A 17,197-nucleotide genomic window follows, 5' to 3' on the forward strand; every position below is an offset into this window, starting at 1 on the left:
GATAAAATTATAAATATCTGAGTACAATGCAGACGTACGATGTGTTGTAGCAGATGCTTGTTTTTAAATCTCGATAAAATTTTTATTTAAAATTGTTGTATTACGTGTTGTTGTAAATGTATCATGACTGCAGGCCTCGGTCTTGATTCATACGCACTCATAATCATTGCAATTTTAAATCGAGATAATTTATTAAATTCAATTATTTTATTCTAATTCAAATAATTGATTTTTTTTCTATTTTTTCAATTTGAATTTTATGAAATAAATTAAAATCGAATCGGCAACGTTTTTCTTATTGCACGTTCATTGTAAAAATCCTTGTAAATGGCTCGTAAACTAGTCTAATTAACTCGCATATACGTAATTAAATATACTTGCTGCTGCTTACTTACATACAGCCTTTAGACTCATATATGCGTTTATATTAAAGTACAAAGTATATTTATAAAGAAAAAGTTAAATAAAAAAAAAAATGATGAGTATATCGAGTAAGGGATAAATTAGTTTTCATCATTGGTAAAGAGACAAGCGCTATCAATACGGAGGCATTTTATTGAGAAGTTTTGTGTTATTCAATTGGCGATCTTTATTTTTTTTTTTTTCCAAATTTCTGATTTTGTTTTTGTATTGATCGATTTGCGAAGGTATAATTAAAATAATTATTATAATGATAATGAAGCTCACTCCGGACCGTTTTAATACTACAAGGGACACTCTAAATTCGAAACAATTAGAAACTCGGATAACGGAAGGCGTTCTGGATCTGTAGTTATCGGCTATTTTATTATTAAGAACGTTTTAAAATATTATTTATTATTATTATTCTTTAGTTAAAAAAAAAATCCAATTCATTGCTCAAGTAGTCGATAAATTTTCTTTATTTTTTTTTGTAGTAATTTCAAAAATTTTAGTACTATTAAAATTTTTGGTCAATTCTATTATTTTCTCATTAATATTCCGTTGCAATATTTACAATTTTATTGAAATATAATTTCTTTTTTTCTAATTGTTCTTGCAGAAATAAATTAATTTTCAATTAGTTCACATTGAATTCATAAACTTTTTTTGTTATTCTATAACAAAGTTAAACAATGTATTTTATTTCCGTTGATATAAATTCAAATTATAAATTTTTTTAAAACAAAACATTTGAAAAATTTTTTGAACTTTCTATCAATCTTATATTTTAATCACAATTGAAATCAGTGGAAAAATCATTTTGAGTAAAAATTAGAATTAATTATATATATATATAATTTTATTGCATGTAAAGAGAATACAGAATTCCCGTAGCATTTGGCACGAGAACAACTTGATAAATAAAAGATACATAGAGTACATAATCTCAGCAAAATATGCGTAAGTCTCTTGAAAAATTATATTGATGAATTAGATTTTAATTTATTACATTCTCGGCAGTAACTCTCCAGTTAGAGTAAATAATCATAATTAAAAAAAAAAAAATTAATTTTATCTCTGCAAGAAAAAAAACGTTCTTAAAAATAAAAAAAAAGCATACTATCTAATCATCCGGGCAAGGGCTCGAATTCTCTGTCTGTCACATAATATAAACTCAAACTTCAAAACAAAAACAAAAAGGTATTCCGGTCATTGTCCTGGAGCGATTAACCCTGGAGAAGCCCTAAAAATGGTCCCTCTTAAAACCGACACTCACTTCAAGGACTTCATATCCGGTGTAGTGTATTAAAAGACTAAGAAGTAAGCGTCTATTGAGTAAGTCGGACCGGATCAGGGTTCCAGGATTAATCGTCTCCAAATCGTTTGATTAAAAACATTAAAAAATAATTGAGAAATTGGGATATTGCGATCACCAGCAATTACCATCACCTCGACAGACAGAGTGACAAAGAGTTTGTTTATAAAAAAATTTTGAAAAAAATGTCGATGTATTTCATGGCAACTCTTGCGTCCTCAGTCGGCACCTCTTTTTCGCGCCTCCTGAGTATGAGAGGGAGCCAGCCAACCGAAAATCGTCCGGGTCGTTCGCTTTGTGAACATTCGCGTTAACATCTATGTAGAAAGAGAGAAAGAGAAAGACATATATATAAATATAATACCTTGTACACCTTTTGCTCTGCCTTTTATCAAGAGCAACTTGATTTTATATATATCGTCATTGATGTATTCTCTTTCTATCTCTTTATCATCTCCCTTTCTCTCTTTCAGCCTATATTACTATCTCTATCACTCTCATTCGCTCTTTATCTAACTCACCAGTATTTTCATCTCTCTCTAGCCTCTCGTGGAAACTCGCCACGTCGACCCACATTCGATTCGCCATCGGCTCTCGAAAATCAATAACGAACTAAGAATAAATTCCGTGTCGTCGTACGAACCACCTCCTCATGCTTATGTACTGCCCAAGAAAAATCATTTCTCATAATAATAATAATAATAATTATTTTTTATAAATAATTATAATTATAATTCATTTTTTTTTAACTATCTTGTATCAATAATTATAAGCCAAGAGTGTGAAATTAGTTGCGGGGGTGTCGTTAGAGTGAACTAATTTACTCATTATTTGTGCCTTATAATTATTTATACAATAGTTTTTGTAATAAATGTTCGAAGAATTTTGTAATATGTCAACAGAGCAATGTAATTCACAAAATTAGAGATTGTGTAAATAAAATTATTCTATTGTTAAAAATTACTATGATTTATCGTTAGAAAGAGAAAAAAAATTCTGTCAAAATTTGAAATTTCAACATTGAAATTAATAACTTCTGTGCCTCACTTTCCTATTGACCTTTTTACTATTTAGAAACTGTAACTCTTTAACTAATAAATTTACTAGAACGACCAAGATATTATTTTATATGGATTAAAAAGCTTTAAAGAAAGGTTTCCTATGTTTTTTTTTTTTTTTTCAAAAAATTCACTCGTTTCGTAGTTATTCAAAGTTCAAGGACAAGCTATAGAAAATTTAACGATTCAATAAATTTGATCGATAATTAAGAATTTGTAATTTTTTTATAGAAAAAAAATAATTTGGTCATTATAGTATGCTGGACAATGAATTATAAAATTCAAAATTTGAAAAATTTTTTTTTACTGTTAAATGGGAAATTGAAAAAGTTATTGATTTTTTCATTGAAATCAAATTATAACAAACTTTTTTTTTAATTTTGAACGATTTTTTCACAGTAAGTAAAGCAGAATTTTTTTTTTATTTTGCAATAAGTTACATTGTGTTTAATTAAAATTTTTGTAAAAATGACGAACTTAGTCTTTTTTATAATTAAAAAATTTTAAATATTTAAAAACTAAAAATTTTCTCTGATGACAAATTACAAAAATTTTACATGTGTTACAAAAAATTATTTTTATTCCTTCCAGTAACATTTAATTACTAAGTATAAAAGTGTGTGTAAGACTAGAGTTTTCAGATCGATCTCATCCTCGTACGTCGATCACCATCCAAAAAAAAAAGAGCGAAAAACAAAATTTTTTAGCTCTAATTAAAAAAGTAAAAATAAAAAACAATTAAGTATAGTGATAGTAAATACAAGAAAAATGATAAATAAAATTTGAAATACATCGACGACGCAAATAATCATCGGCTGTGCTGTTGTCTGGATGAGACGTTGCCAAAAAAACTAGACAAGACTATTTTATTTTACTCAATTGGGAATAAATAAAAAACGGTTGAGAGATTAAAAGCAAAAAGAGGGGGGATGACATGCATATACGGCCGGAGAGTATTTTTTTCTCAATAAAACGCCACCGGCTAAAAGTACATGCTTGGCCGTAGACAAATGGCCATCTAAATCTAAAACCTTTTTTAAATTTCAATATTCTGTAACAATAATAACAACAATATTAATTGTACCTAAGTGAAATTATTGTTACAGGACTTTATTGTACCAAGTATTTTTTTCTACCAAATGCTGATTTTACGTGAGCATCTTGCTGCGAAAGTAATAAAAAACACCTTGGCAGATAAACCTCGCATACTTAACCCTTGATATGATGATTGATAGTTAATATTTTTATAATTATTATATTAATTATTATTATTATTGTAATAATAAGCGATTAAATATGGCAATAATGCAGGTAGAATTGTCCCATTAGACGAAACCCTATACCCTTTAGACGATACCTATGTAATGACAAGCATGTAAACAACAATATAATATAATACATTACAAACAATCATTACTTATACTAATACGTCACATAATATTATGCATATTAAACTACTCATTAAAAACTCTGATAATTTTACTTTTATTCTAACACTTACTCTTATCTACTTAATGGTATTGACATCAACAGATCCCTATTAAAAAAATTTATATCAAAAATATATAAAGAATAATAAAAAAATAAAATAAAAAACATTAAATTAGTAAAATAGAAAATTTTATAAAATATATTTTATATAGCTAACTTTTATCCAATTTTTTTATATTTTTTAAGTATAATTGAAATACATTAAAATATATCGTAGAAATATCGAAGAAATAAATATATGTAGAAAAAAATGAAAAATTTATATATTCTGACTGGATTTTTTAAATAGTTTAAAATATCTTTGAGAAAATTTTTCATACATTTATATCTTATATCTTATATATTCTTTCGATATATTTTAATGTAATTTAATTATATTAAAAATATATAAAATATATATGAAAATCGACTCAAAGTTAGATATTAAAAATATTAATTTTATATATAGCATATACATTTGATATATATTTTTAAAATTTCAAAATAAATTATTTTATTAAGGGAAATCTGATTATTTCTCGACTTTGATTATAATATAAATCAATAATAATAAAATTCATCAATTATTAAAATTTCTACATGTTGAATTTTTAAAAAATTTTATTTTTATAATAATTTATTTCTGTAAAAAATCGTAAAAGTCATCAGATATCCGCAAATTTGAGTCCCACATCTACTCAAAAGATATATTAGATAAAATAAATATAAAAGCAAATAACCGATATTCTGGACAGTGTTTCTCTCCTATTCTGTTCAATTATTATGGAGTATAAGCGATGCTCAGAATTAATATTAATGAAATTAAATTTGGGTGTACAAGAATAAAAGGAAGAATTTCAACAAATAGTGCTTTATCTGCTTAATTTTAAATTTGGCAAGAGGTTAATTATTCAGATTATCAGGTGGATTAAATTGAAGAAATTGAAATGTCAGTTTCTGAGGTCAATATTTTAACGTTAATCATTTTTTGAGCAGAAAGTAGGTTAGGAGTTTGATGCACTAATTTAATTGTTATTTTTTATTTAAAAATTCTGGATACTTATTTGATAATAGAATCTTTAGCTAGAAAATAATGTGATTGTTATTGGCTATTTTTCAAACAAGATGAGAATTAATATTTTAATAGATTGGTTAGAAAGAGGTTTGCATCAAATTTTTGTTTTTTTATAAGTTATAATGTCTATTTCCATAAATCCAGAACATTAAAAAATTTTTTTTGAGTAAAATAAATAATTCTTAAATTCGAGACCTTTAAAAATTATGAATCGATTACCTAAATTTTAAACTAGAATTATTTCGTGACCTTAAAGCTAGTTATTTTAATTTCAAGTACCTTAATATTTAAAAACTCGACTAAATTTACATAATAAAATAAAAACATTTTATGAATGATAAAATTCGATTAATTAAAATAAATCATAGATTCCGAAACTTTCGCGAAATTCATGATTAATTTAATTAAAGTAAGTATTTTTAACTTGCGTCCGAGTTTTAAGTTCTTAAACTGTACAAAAAAACAGAGAATGTCATTAGGAAATTGCCGTATACATTAAAAAATGTCAAATTAAAGTTATCTTAGAATAATACATTTTATATTCTTCCGTTGAATCACATATTTTTATACCCTTACATCTATTTCTTTGTCATTAGAGTGACATCTGACTTTGTAATGTAACGTTCTCTAGTCATAAATAAAAAAAAATAACATGTGGAACGGTATACTTCATATGTATATATGAACACATATATAGTTATCGCAAGCACGTGACGCTCCCGTAGACAACCGCGTTGACAACAAACCGTGCTATTGTTTTTGAGTTATTCTAAACAGAGTATCAGACTATATGTTGTAGTGATACTGCGACCTCGACATCTTTTTCCACTTGTTTCTTTTAACTCACTTTTAAATTGTGGGTTTATCAAATACATTTTTAAATTCTCTGATTTTTAAGGAGGAGCGATCACTGTTTGTTTTAAAATTTTAAGATTAAATTTTAGTTCAACAATAATAATAAAAATTTTTTTATTTATTTATTTATTAATCAACATACGCCTATCAGCAATATACATCAATAGAGAGTATTCAAATTAAATAACATTAATTTAAGAGAGAAATTAATTAGAATCTAATTAATGAAAAAAAGAAAAAAAGTCTGTAATTTATACATAAATGAGCAATTGTTTTTTTAATAATAATAATAATAATAATAATAATAATAATAATAATAATAATAATAATAATAATAATAATAATAATAATAATAATAATAATAATAATAATAATAGCTTAACTGGTAGAGCAGTTGGCGCGTAACCAAAAGATCCAGATTCGAGTCCTGATCTGAGCGTTCCGAATTATTTTTTCGGTTGTCGAAAAAGAGTCACTGAGTAAGGAAAAAAATAACATATTTATAATTCTAATTAAATTTGTCAAAAATCAAAAAAAGTTTTTATTATTATATATTCACCCGAGGATGGTATGAGTGCTTATACCGACAATATTGTGGTGTAATCATTAATAGATAAAAATTTTACATAGTCTACTACCATCAAATTGGATCGGGAAATGGCTTACAATAAATGTTGCTTTTTAATAAGTAAAATCACCGATCTTAGGAATAATATTTAATAATAATAATGTTCGATCATTAATTAATTAATTAAAAAATAACATTAAAAAATCATGAAGAAAAAAACAAAGTTTCTTATCAACAAAATGGCGTCAAACATTTCATAAAATTGACTATGCACGCGCAATATTTAACGAATTAATATTTTTCAAGGTTAAAATTAAAAAAAATTTTTTTAATTAAAATTTTCTTTTGTAAAAACTGAAAATTTTCCTCTTAAATTTGATTTTCAATCAAAATACTTTTCATCATTTTTTAAACGTAATTTAAAAAGTTTAATTTTTTGTGTTATACTGTCAGTTGATTGCAGCGGTAGTACCTTCTTAAAGTCCTAACAAACTAAATTAAATTTGAAATTAATAGTTCAGAACATAATTAATCGATTGTGTCAGCAGCCATTATCCCTTTGTGATATCTATTTTTTATTAAATAAAAAAAGTATTTTTTTTTATTATGAAATGAATAAATGGCTTAGGGAATTCTTCCTTTTACTATCAAGCGATTTTATTGAAATTAATCTATCCGTTACGTTAAAAAAAAAATAAAAAAAAAGAAAGAAAAAACCTTTATAGTCACTAATCGTCGTACAATGTGAATCCGTGTGACACTCAATTTTCGAATATAGAACATTGTGTACAGAATAGACGGTCAGAAAAAAATTGAGCTGATGAAGATAAAAGTTGAATTTAAATTTAACTTGAAATAATCATTGTTTTAATACTTTAGAAAAATAGTTTAATTCACAATTATTATCAAAATATTTCAGACACAACACATCAAATGAACAATAACAACACCAATAAACATAAACATGAACAATTGAAAACCCAACAAAAACAAAAATATAAACACAGTCAAACTCTTTCAGCTAGTCCCTTAATTTAGTGAAATGTTTATTTAATGACTGTAGTTTCAAGTTGGGAATTAATTTATGCAACCTAATTATTTATAATTAATGTAAATGTTTATGTTCTAAATGTGTATCAGTATTTTTAAATGCAAATATGCCCGATATCGATCAATTATTATTATTTATTATTTATTGTTTATTTTAATTATTTATCGACTTTTAAATGAGATAATAAATTACATTTATCTTTTCTTTTTGTTTGCAGCTGCACAGATTCCACAACGAGGAAGTAAGTATTCTATAATAGTTTTACTTCATTTTATATCTTTATGTAATATACGTTAGTAACTTTTATTTTCCGAGTTTAGAAATTAATCATTATATGAAGAGTTTTAATTGCTTTAAAAAATTAAATAATTTTAAATAAGTTCAAAGCCAAGTGTAATTTCAAACACTTGTACGTTTGGAGGCGTGCAAAAAAATAAATTAAATGAATCGCTAAAACTAAACAGTATGAGACATATGATCTTTAATAATTTATCAAAGTATTATTTAAATGGTTAATTTATTTAATTTATATCTGACAATATGTTACATGTCCAAAGTTTATGTCTGACCATACGTAGTCATGTATCACTAATTTATCGCATTTTGAAATAATTTGAAGAATATTTTCAGTTTAGAGAACATATATTAATTTTGTAATCCTCGTAAGTGATGTCCCATTTACAAATATAAAATCTATGAATATTTATCTCTTCCAAGTATTTTTACGAGTGTATATTACGTTGGATATCGTTATAAATGGCTGTTTTTATCTTAGAAATAATTTTTGGTATGAAATAGATCAAGCAGAGAAAATAAAAGTTCACAGGTTATTGAACAGATAACAAAACAATAACAATTATTAATCTATAATACTTATTGCTTCCTTTAATATTTTGAGACAATTAAAATTTATTGAAGCTTTAATTGAAACAATAATCACTTTATTTACTAAAAATTCTATCTATTATTTTTATCCAAGTATTGCATTATTAATTTCAAAAGAGCGTGTAGAATAATTTTTTTTCTTCCACAATCTTCTTAATAATTTTAAAAATGTAAAAATTTACTGAAATAATAAAAAATAAATTTTTTATATGCTTCTTTTTGACTTTAAAAAATGTATTTGTATTTTCTAATTATAAAATTCATTCCGCTTACGAAATTTAAAGTTTTGACTGACTAGCTATGAAAATTGATTATTTTTTGAGAAAGACTCTTGGAACGCCAAAACGTCGAGATTTGATAATAGTTTAATTTTTCGTAATGTAACTGGAAACAATCTTTTCCAAAATTTAAATTTTTTAAGCAAAAAGTTAGAAAATAAAAATAAAACTTTTTTTTCATAAAAGTTCTTTTGGTTCTAATTTTTTTTTAAAAACCAAAAAGGCATATGTAAAAAAAAATTATTTTTTATTGTTTTAGTAAATTTTTCCTCTCTTATTTGCCCTTTTGAGGTTAATAACGTGAATATTTTCATTTTAAGCGCGTTTAGTATTTTTAATGAAAGTTTGTAAATAATTTAAAAATATCGTAAGATTTTAATAAAATTATTATCATTATTTTTATTATTTCGTTAAAATACAAGATCACAACTTCGATATTTATAAATATTTTTTTCCTTTAGAATAATTATTATATTACTGATACAATATTGAATTACAGTACATTAAAACTAACGATAAATTTATTAATTACAGCATGCAAGAGGAAAGACGAGATGTCGAGTCAAGCAGAACATCAGCAGCCCGCGCCCAAGAAACCGCGGTTGGTTTTCACAGACCTTCAGCGCCGTACTCTACAGGCTATTTTTAAGGTAAATTACAATTTATTTCCCATCAATCATAAAAGTATCAATTTTGTTATCTAATAACAATAGTTGATATTTTTTTTTTTAATTTACTGAAATAACTGAATAAAAAGAAAAAAAATCATATTGATTCAAAAGTTTATTTATCTTGCGCAAGTCTCGAAATTCTATTCACCTGTTGCACACTCCTAAACAACACTCAAGTGAATTATTCGTGCATGAGAGCAATCAAGTTATTTGTTAATTCATTTTATTTAGTACATACTATTTAACTTATGTCTTTATAAATTCAAGTCAACATTCGATGTCAATAATATCTTATAATTACTAATGTAATACCGTTTATCCAGATTTATGAATAAGTATCATCATCATTATTAGACTTAAATATTACTTACCGTCTAGTACTCATCTTTTAATAGTCGAATCAATTATATAGAGCTGATCACAAAGTAATCGATAGTGACAGCGATATTTAACAATTGATAATTTGATTTTCTATTTGAGAATAGTGAAATAATTTATTATAACATTTTATTAAAAAAAATTTTTTTTAACAATGTCATTTTTTAATGATTAATTTTTATTGTTGTACAGCAATATACGTATAGTCTTTTTCAAGACTTTTTTAAGGTAGTACCTCCACGAAAAGCATATTTCAAGAAACTTATGGAATTTTTTTTATCGAAAGATAAATATATTAATAATTCACCACCAAAATTTCAGATCAATTCACCGCATCGTTTTTGAGTAATTAATTTTCAAAATTGCATCTTTTATATATAGAGGTATAGAGAGATGGTAAAGTTAGTATGAAATCTTCCGTACCACTCGAGTGATGCAAATAGATTCACGTGTGAATAGAAGCGTTCCACATTCACGTAATAATTACCGTAACTCCTATTCTTTCCCGCTTCACAGCATTATTTATATTTGTAAAAATGCTTGCCGTAAGATGGACGGTGTGGCTTAATGTACATAGAATAAGCGAAAGGAAATTTAGTATAGACCGGATAGCTCAAATGGTAGAGTAGCCGACATGTCTTCGGAAGGTTCTGGGTTCGAATCCCAGTCCGAGCTATATAATAATTTTTTCTCGCATATTCTATAAACTCACATTAAGATGATCCTCTCCACATTCCTTTCTCAATCCTTTCCTACCAATATCCTGTTACGTGAATGTGGAACGCTTCACGTAATAATTACCGTAACTCCTATTCTTTCCCGCTTCACAGCATTATTTATATTTGTATCGTAACTCCACTACCTTAAGTACTCAATAAGTCAATAAACAAATGTCAAAATACTTTAGAATTTTCAAAAGTAATAACTATAAGGTTTTTTTGCAACTAAATGTAGAGGCTGAAAAATTTTTGTTAGTCAGGATAAACGTGAATAAATGCTGTCACTTAATTATTATTTGTATTATAAAAATAATACTAATTAACTTACTATCTGGGAAGCATTAAGACTGTTGTTACTCTTCCACCATCTATTTATTATATCGACGTTCTAATTAGCAAGTTGTCTAACTCCATTTTTGAGAATTTTCTATTTGTACGAAAAAAATAATTAGTTTAAAATTTATTATCACTTTAAAAAAACCATTTAATTTCATTAATATCTAATAGAGATATAATATTTAGGTTTGAATCATTAAAATTATTTATAATTGGATTATTACTACATCAAAATGTTAAAAAATCACCCTCTGAAAAATAAGGAGTTAGACAAATTGCTAATTAGACCGTCGATATTGTATGAAGTGTGCCTGTTGTTTGCCTTTTGGCTGTTGGGTCTTGTTGAAAGAAATAAATAAATAATACAATTAGGTTCGTTATTAAATCTTTTATCTCCATTTTGAATAAAGTAAATTCGATCAAATAATAAATTTTTAAAAATTAAAAAACGAACAATTATATGGACGACTATCGATCAATGTCCTAACAAAAAAACGTCTCTAGTACATGAAAATAAAAAAAAAATAACATTGGTTTTCCTCCAATTTTAAAACCTGTGATTTTTAATTGAAGATTACAATTAATGGACATGAAATATTTTAAGTTAAACGATAATTAAAATAAGAATTTTCCATGTGAAATTTTTCACTGCATAGCTGAATTTCAGTGGTTAAACGTGTGTAAATAATTAAAAACTTGCTTTTCCACTAAAAGTGAATTTAATATTTTCTACAGATATTTTAGGTGAATAATTATAAATTCATAGATGGATGAATATGAATTGTAACGATTTAAACAAATTTATCTTTAACATAAATGAAATATTACCAGGTGAACCACAGAGATATTAAGCGATGATGATTAATAAATGAAGTCATCTCGGTTAATTTATAAATAATACCAAGGAGTCAGTTATCAAAAAATTTTAGTAAAATTGTGTTAATAAGTAATTGACTTGTTAAATATTTTTCATTAATTATATCTGTATTCTGAGTAGATAACTTACTTGGTAATTCAATTAAATAAATTGCTGTGTAAAAATTGAGTTTATATTACAGTAGAATATAAAAATTTCAGCACTAATTATTCATTTTTTCATCACTTTATTTCAATTAATGATGAAATAGAGTTTAAAGAATATTTTATTTAACATATTTTGGTTATTCTTGGATACTTTAAAAGATTCGATCAATTATGAATAGAATAATTTGTCGAAATTGTAAAAGTTACACATTTTTTTAACTAATTGGAATCTAAATTTATTTATTTATTTCTTTGGATACGGTCCAACAGCCAAATTAGCTAAAAAAAGATAAAACCATTAATATTAATGTTACCAGAACATTAATAGAGAAAAATTTAATTTTCGATGTCGTTTTTGTGTCAATTATTGTATTGAAAAAATTATATATTACAATCAATCTTATCATCTAAAAAGAATCGCAATTTTTATGCATCATTCTGGTTCAAACTTTTATTGTACAAAAATATTTTATTCCAAAAAATTACATTTTTTTTAGAAGGAGTTTTCAATAACTTAGTCGAAAATTTCACTCAATTTACAAACCCTTGACCGTGTAAAATATCTAAGAGCAGTTGTATCAAAATGTTTTCAGTTCAAACATCGAAACATTTTTATCTAATCAAATTATAATTCAGATTAGTTCTGTCAGATTTTCCTTTGAATTTCTTAAGACTAAACTTTGCCTTGGTGTGAATTTTACTACGGGAATTGAATGAATAAAAAATATTCCAATCCGTATTCACTTAACTCACCACTGAATTCGCGGTTACCACAAATTTTTTTATATTCTAAAGATTCATTACTCTCTTTATTTCTTTTGAATTGCGTTGAGGAAAAATTCCAAATAAATTCCATTTATTTTTCATTTTTTAGTATCTTTCATCGAAAAAATTTTTAAAAATTCTTTACATTTTTAAATCGGTTTATTTTCTTGTAATTCCTTTTTTTTTTTTTTTTTTAAATTGTCAGTCACATGGAAAACGTCCAATAAAATTTTCATAAAATAAAATTACAAGAAAATTCTTATTATAAAAAAACTAACGTTAATTGAACAATACCGTCTTTTATCTTTGAATTATAAATATAGAAACATTGTACGTACGTAAAATCAATTAAAAACAATTATAAAACATATTTTATTAACCACAATAAATACTAAACTAGATAGAAGTGAAACTATAGCCATTGATGCAATTTTAATTGTTACATTACTTGCTAATGCGTAATAAAAACCTAAATACTAATTAAAATTTACGACTGTATTAATACCCACGACTATAGTATATTATAAATAATGCTACAAACTTTAGAATCAATATGAACGTCAACCGTGAATAAGGCTGTTTAATTTCACCCCCAAGTACTGACCAACTGCAGCGTTAAATAAAAATAAGTTCTTGTATCATCTTACTGTCTATGTGCTCTATTTAAAAAAAAAAAAAAATCTAAAAAAAATTGGTACATTCACATAAATTTTTTATTTATCTCTAAAATACCGATTAAAATAAAAATAAATAAGCAATAAAAAAAATATTTATAAAAAATAATAGAACAAAGCTTTCGATAGGTGAATCGAGTACGTCGAGCACAAGTCCAAGTATCGATCGGTCGTTGAATAATTTCGCGAGTAGCTTTTACCTACACCCAACATTTCAGCTGGCAATTGTAAGTCTGCATTGTTCCAATGAAATGTCCTCCCTTCTCAACAATGACGACACTGTCCATTTTATTTATAAATGTATAAATATATATTTTAATAGTAACAATAATAATAATAATAATAAAAATTGTACTTAAATATTATTAAAAAAGTCTGGGATTAGTAAACTCATAGATGATTTATAAATATGTTAGAGAGGATGTATGTCGTGACCGGTCTTTCAAATGAATAAGTCACTTATGATGTAATTAAAAAATTGAGTGTTCAAATCCCGGCTTGGGTTTTCTCAAATTTTTTTCAAAAATATTGAATTTTAATGAACATATAAATTCTAGATTTTATTTAAATGGAATGTGGAAAAAATTGATTTGGTTATCTGCGAAAAGTGAACAATGTTCGAACTAAATTTTGAAAATTATTAAAGAGAGCTATTTTGAGTTTTTTTTTATGACTGGATAAAATAAAAAAAAAATTTCAAGTATCTTTATAGAAAAAAAAACAACTTAGGGTAAATGTACCAGAAGTTGACCGATAATATACAAACATCAAACAATTTTTATTAAATAAAAATTATTTAGACACAAAAATATTTTTTTAACAAAGCTAAACTAATAACAATCATAATTAACAGCTACAAATAGCAATATGCGAACCTGATAATGTTGAAAACATTAATATATAACACTATTATATTTATTCACTGTTATTTTGTTTATTATAAACTAAAAAATTGTTTTTAACAATAACACATATCTTCGTAAGTGAATAAACGAAATGAATACAAAAAAAAATCCAGATTACACACCAAAAACTGATTTTAGCCAGGAAAATAATGATATTTTTGAATCGGTCAACTATTGAAACATTAGCGGTCAACTATTGGCTCACGCCGGTCAAATACTGGTGTTTTTTTGTTACCTGTACTTTAAGTAAATTTTCATGTAATTTTGATAATAATTAAAATAAAAAACATCACATATCTAAAATTTAGTCATTAATAGACGATGTAAACTTCTAATAATTTTTTTTTAGACTATAGAAACAAATTTACACGAAATGTAATAGCTGAAAATTCTTAATCGGACAACTATTGGTACATTTTCCCTATCAATATCAATTTTGAACATTTTGACGAAAAAAATTTTAATAATTGAAAAAAATAAATTTTTTTTATCGAAGTATAAAACACTTGTTCCATAAAAAACAAATATCAGAGCATTTTTAACCTTGAAATGATGCATATACACTTTAAAAAGAGTTTATTCTTGTTTCTATCTTCATTTTTTTTACATTAATAATATTTTGAACTGACAATGAGAAATATTCCTTAAAGCATGGAATTTTGTACTTTTTTATAAAAGTGTCATTTTCAAAATTAAATGTTTATGTTGTAATATATTTCGCGAATACTCTAAATTATTTATTAAGTAAAAATCTATGAATCATAATTAACGAAAAATCTGTTTTACAGGAAACAAAAAGGCCATCAAAAGAAATGCAAGTGACAATCGCGCGGCAGTTGGGTCTTGAACCCACGACCGTCGGTAATTTCTTTATGAACGCAAGACGCCGATCCATGGACAAATGGAAAGACGAAGATCCAAAGAATCCAGGTGTTGATGAAGATCAATTGTCACCGAGCCTCGGTTTAAGTTCACGTCAAGCGAACGATGTTTTGTGACATACGTCCGACCACGAGGAATACCATGACGAGTCACCCGAGGAGGATTTGCCCTTCCCGTAAATTTCAAATATTATAATAATAATAAATATTTAAAATTTCTGTCCGTAATACGTATATACATTTTTATATATAATACTTAATATTATACCAGAAGCCAGAAGCTATAAACTAGCAGTACGTCAGTGGTTTGACAACCCAAAGAAATATAACACGCGATTACGATCGATATACGTACCTTGTAAGACACTTTATGTGCTTACAATTTTTTTTTATCACAACATACCGAGACTTTGAGTGTTTGTTTATTATTAATTCATTGGGCTTTACGTGATTCTTTTGTTCTTTAATACATATACGTAATACGTTATACGTAATCTAATATAAAATACTTTATTACTTAATATCCTACTTATTTTTTTATTGTTGTAATTATTATCATTATTATTATTTTTTAGTACTTAACGATTAGTATTTCTTGGTGCCATTGTTTGCCATCGTATTACTACTTTTAATTATTTATTTTAAACTTAGTTTTTTTTACCAATTTCGTCTAGTCGGTAAGTCATGATGGTCTAGTCAATGATTTTTTTTTTTTTTTTTTTTTTTAAATTTAAATTGTTGCGATTTTCCAATTCATTTATTTAGTTATTTTCCAAAAAAAAAAATGGAAATTGTTATTTAAAAAATTTTATTAAATTTACGTACATTTTAAGTTAAATTTAACAATTTTAACATCTTAAAATCTTATTTATTTTTAAATTGATAAAAATTGAAAAAGAACATAAAAATTTTTGAAAAATGTGTTGAAATAAAATTATAAAAAATTACAATAAAATGTTTGATTAGGTTGAAAAAATATTTTTATCGAAAAAATATTCGATGTTTTTTTATTGAAATTATTTTACTAATTATAACAGCATGTTTCATTTTAAAAAATTGTAAATTGATAAAATATTTAAGCGTTTTTCAAATCAGTACAAAAATTATTTTTGTAATATGAATAGTTATGATTTTATGATTTATAAGGATTAATACTTTGATTGGAAATTCAATATTTTAATATTTCAAATTATAATAAGAAATTTTGTTTATTCACTTACAATTTCATTAATAAAATATAAAAATTGATTTATTCGGTATTTTTAATTTCAATACGTTTTATCAGAAATTTTTTTATAATTTGTATAACAATGCTCAAATATTTAAAGTTAAATTCATACAAACTCCATTTAAGCAGATGCGTAAGCATATCTAATGTACTCAGCGTGAGACACTACTGTGTCGGAGAACAAAACTTACTATGAAGCTGTGTAAATTACACAAGTTCTTATCAATTGAGTTCTAACCTGAATACAAAATTCAATAGTATCAAATTGAAAATAATAATTTATTGCATTATTTTTTTTTTACAAATAAAACAATAAATTCGCGTACGTACATTAAAATTGAAATTTTTTAATAGAACTTAACTATCTTAGTATAAAATTAAAAAAAAAAATATGAATCGGAAAGTTGTTGTTGTTTAAGCGCAATAATTTAATTTTTATTTTTAATTGATAATTATTAAAATCTTCAAATAAGAGATGAAGTAATAGTTAATAATATAAAAAATATATGATTTAATTGTTAAAAATGTAATACTTATTACGGGACAGAAAGAAATATTTAAATGAAATAAATAACATCAGACTCGTCAATTTCTCGTTGGTCAGAGGTATTAGTGAAATAAATAAAATAAAAAATATGTACTGCTTTAAAAAATGATAAC

The 17,197-nt window shown here is 25.0% G+C and overlaps 1 protein-coding gene across 4 annotated transcripts in view; it reads left to right on the forward strand.

Moving 5' to 3' along the window:
- Positions 1 to 16,050, forward strand: part of LOC123262236 (hepatocyte nuclear factor 6) — a 57,346-nt gene extending 41,296 nt beyond the window's left edge. The window contains exons 2-4 of one of the 4 annotated variants that reach the window (XM_044724390.1): positions 8,012 to 8,035; positions 9,492 to 9,607; positions 15,217 to 16,050. In XM_044724390.1, coding sequence (XP_044580325.1) covers positions 8,012 to 8,035; positions 9,492 to 9,607; positions 15,217 to 15,426 — 350 coding nt within the window. In that variant the 3' untranslated portion in view covers positions 15,427 to 16,050. Of the gene's footprint in view, positions 1 to 8,011; positions 8,036 to 9,491; positions 9,612 to 15,216 lie in introns of those variants that run through there. The other 3 variants (XM_044724389.1, XM_044724391.1, XM_044724392.1) reach the window with 3 other exon arrangements.
- Positions 16,051 to 17,197: the final 1,147 nt, after the last annotated feature.

Source organism: Cotesia glomerata, linkage group LG3 (genome assembly GCF_020080835.1).
Source record: "Cotesia glomerata isolate CgM1 linkage group LG3, MPM_Cglom_v2.3, whole genome shotgun sequence".
NCBI lineage: Eukaryota > Metazoa > Arthropoda > Insecta > Hymenoptera > Braconidae > Cotesia > Cotesia glomerata.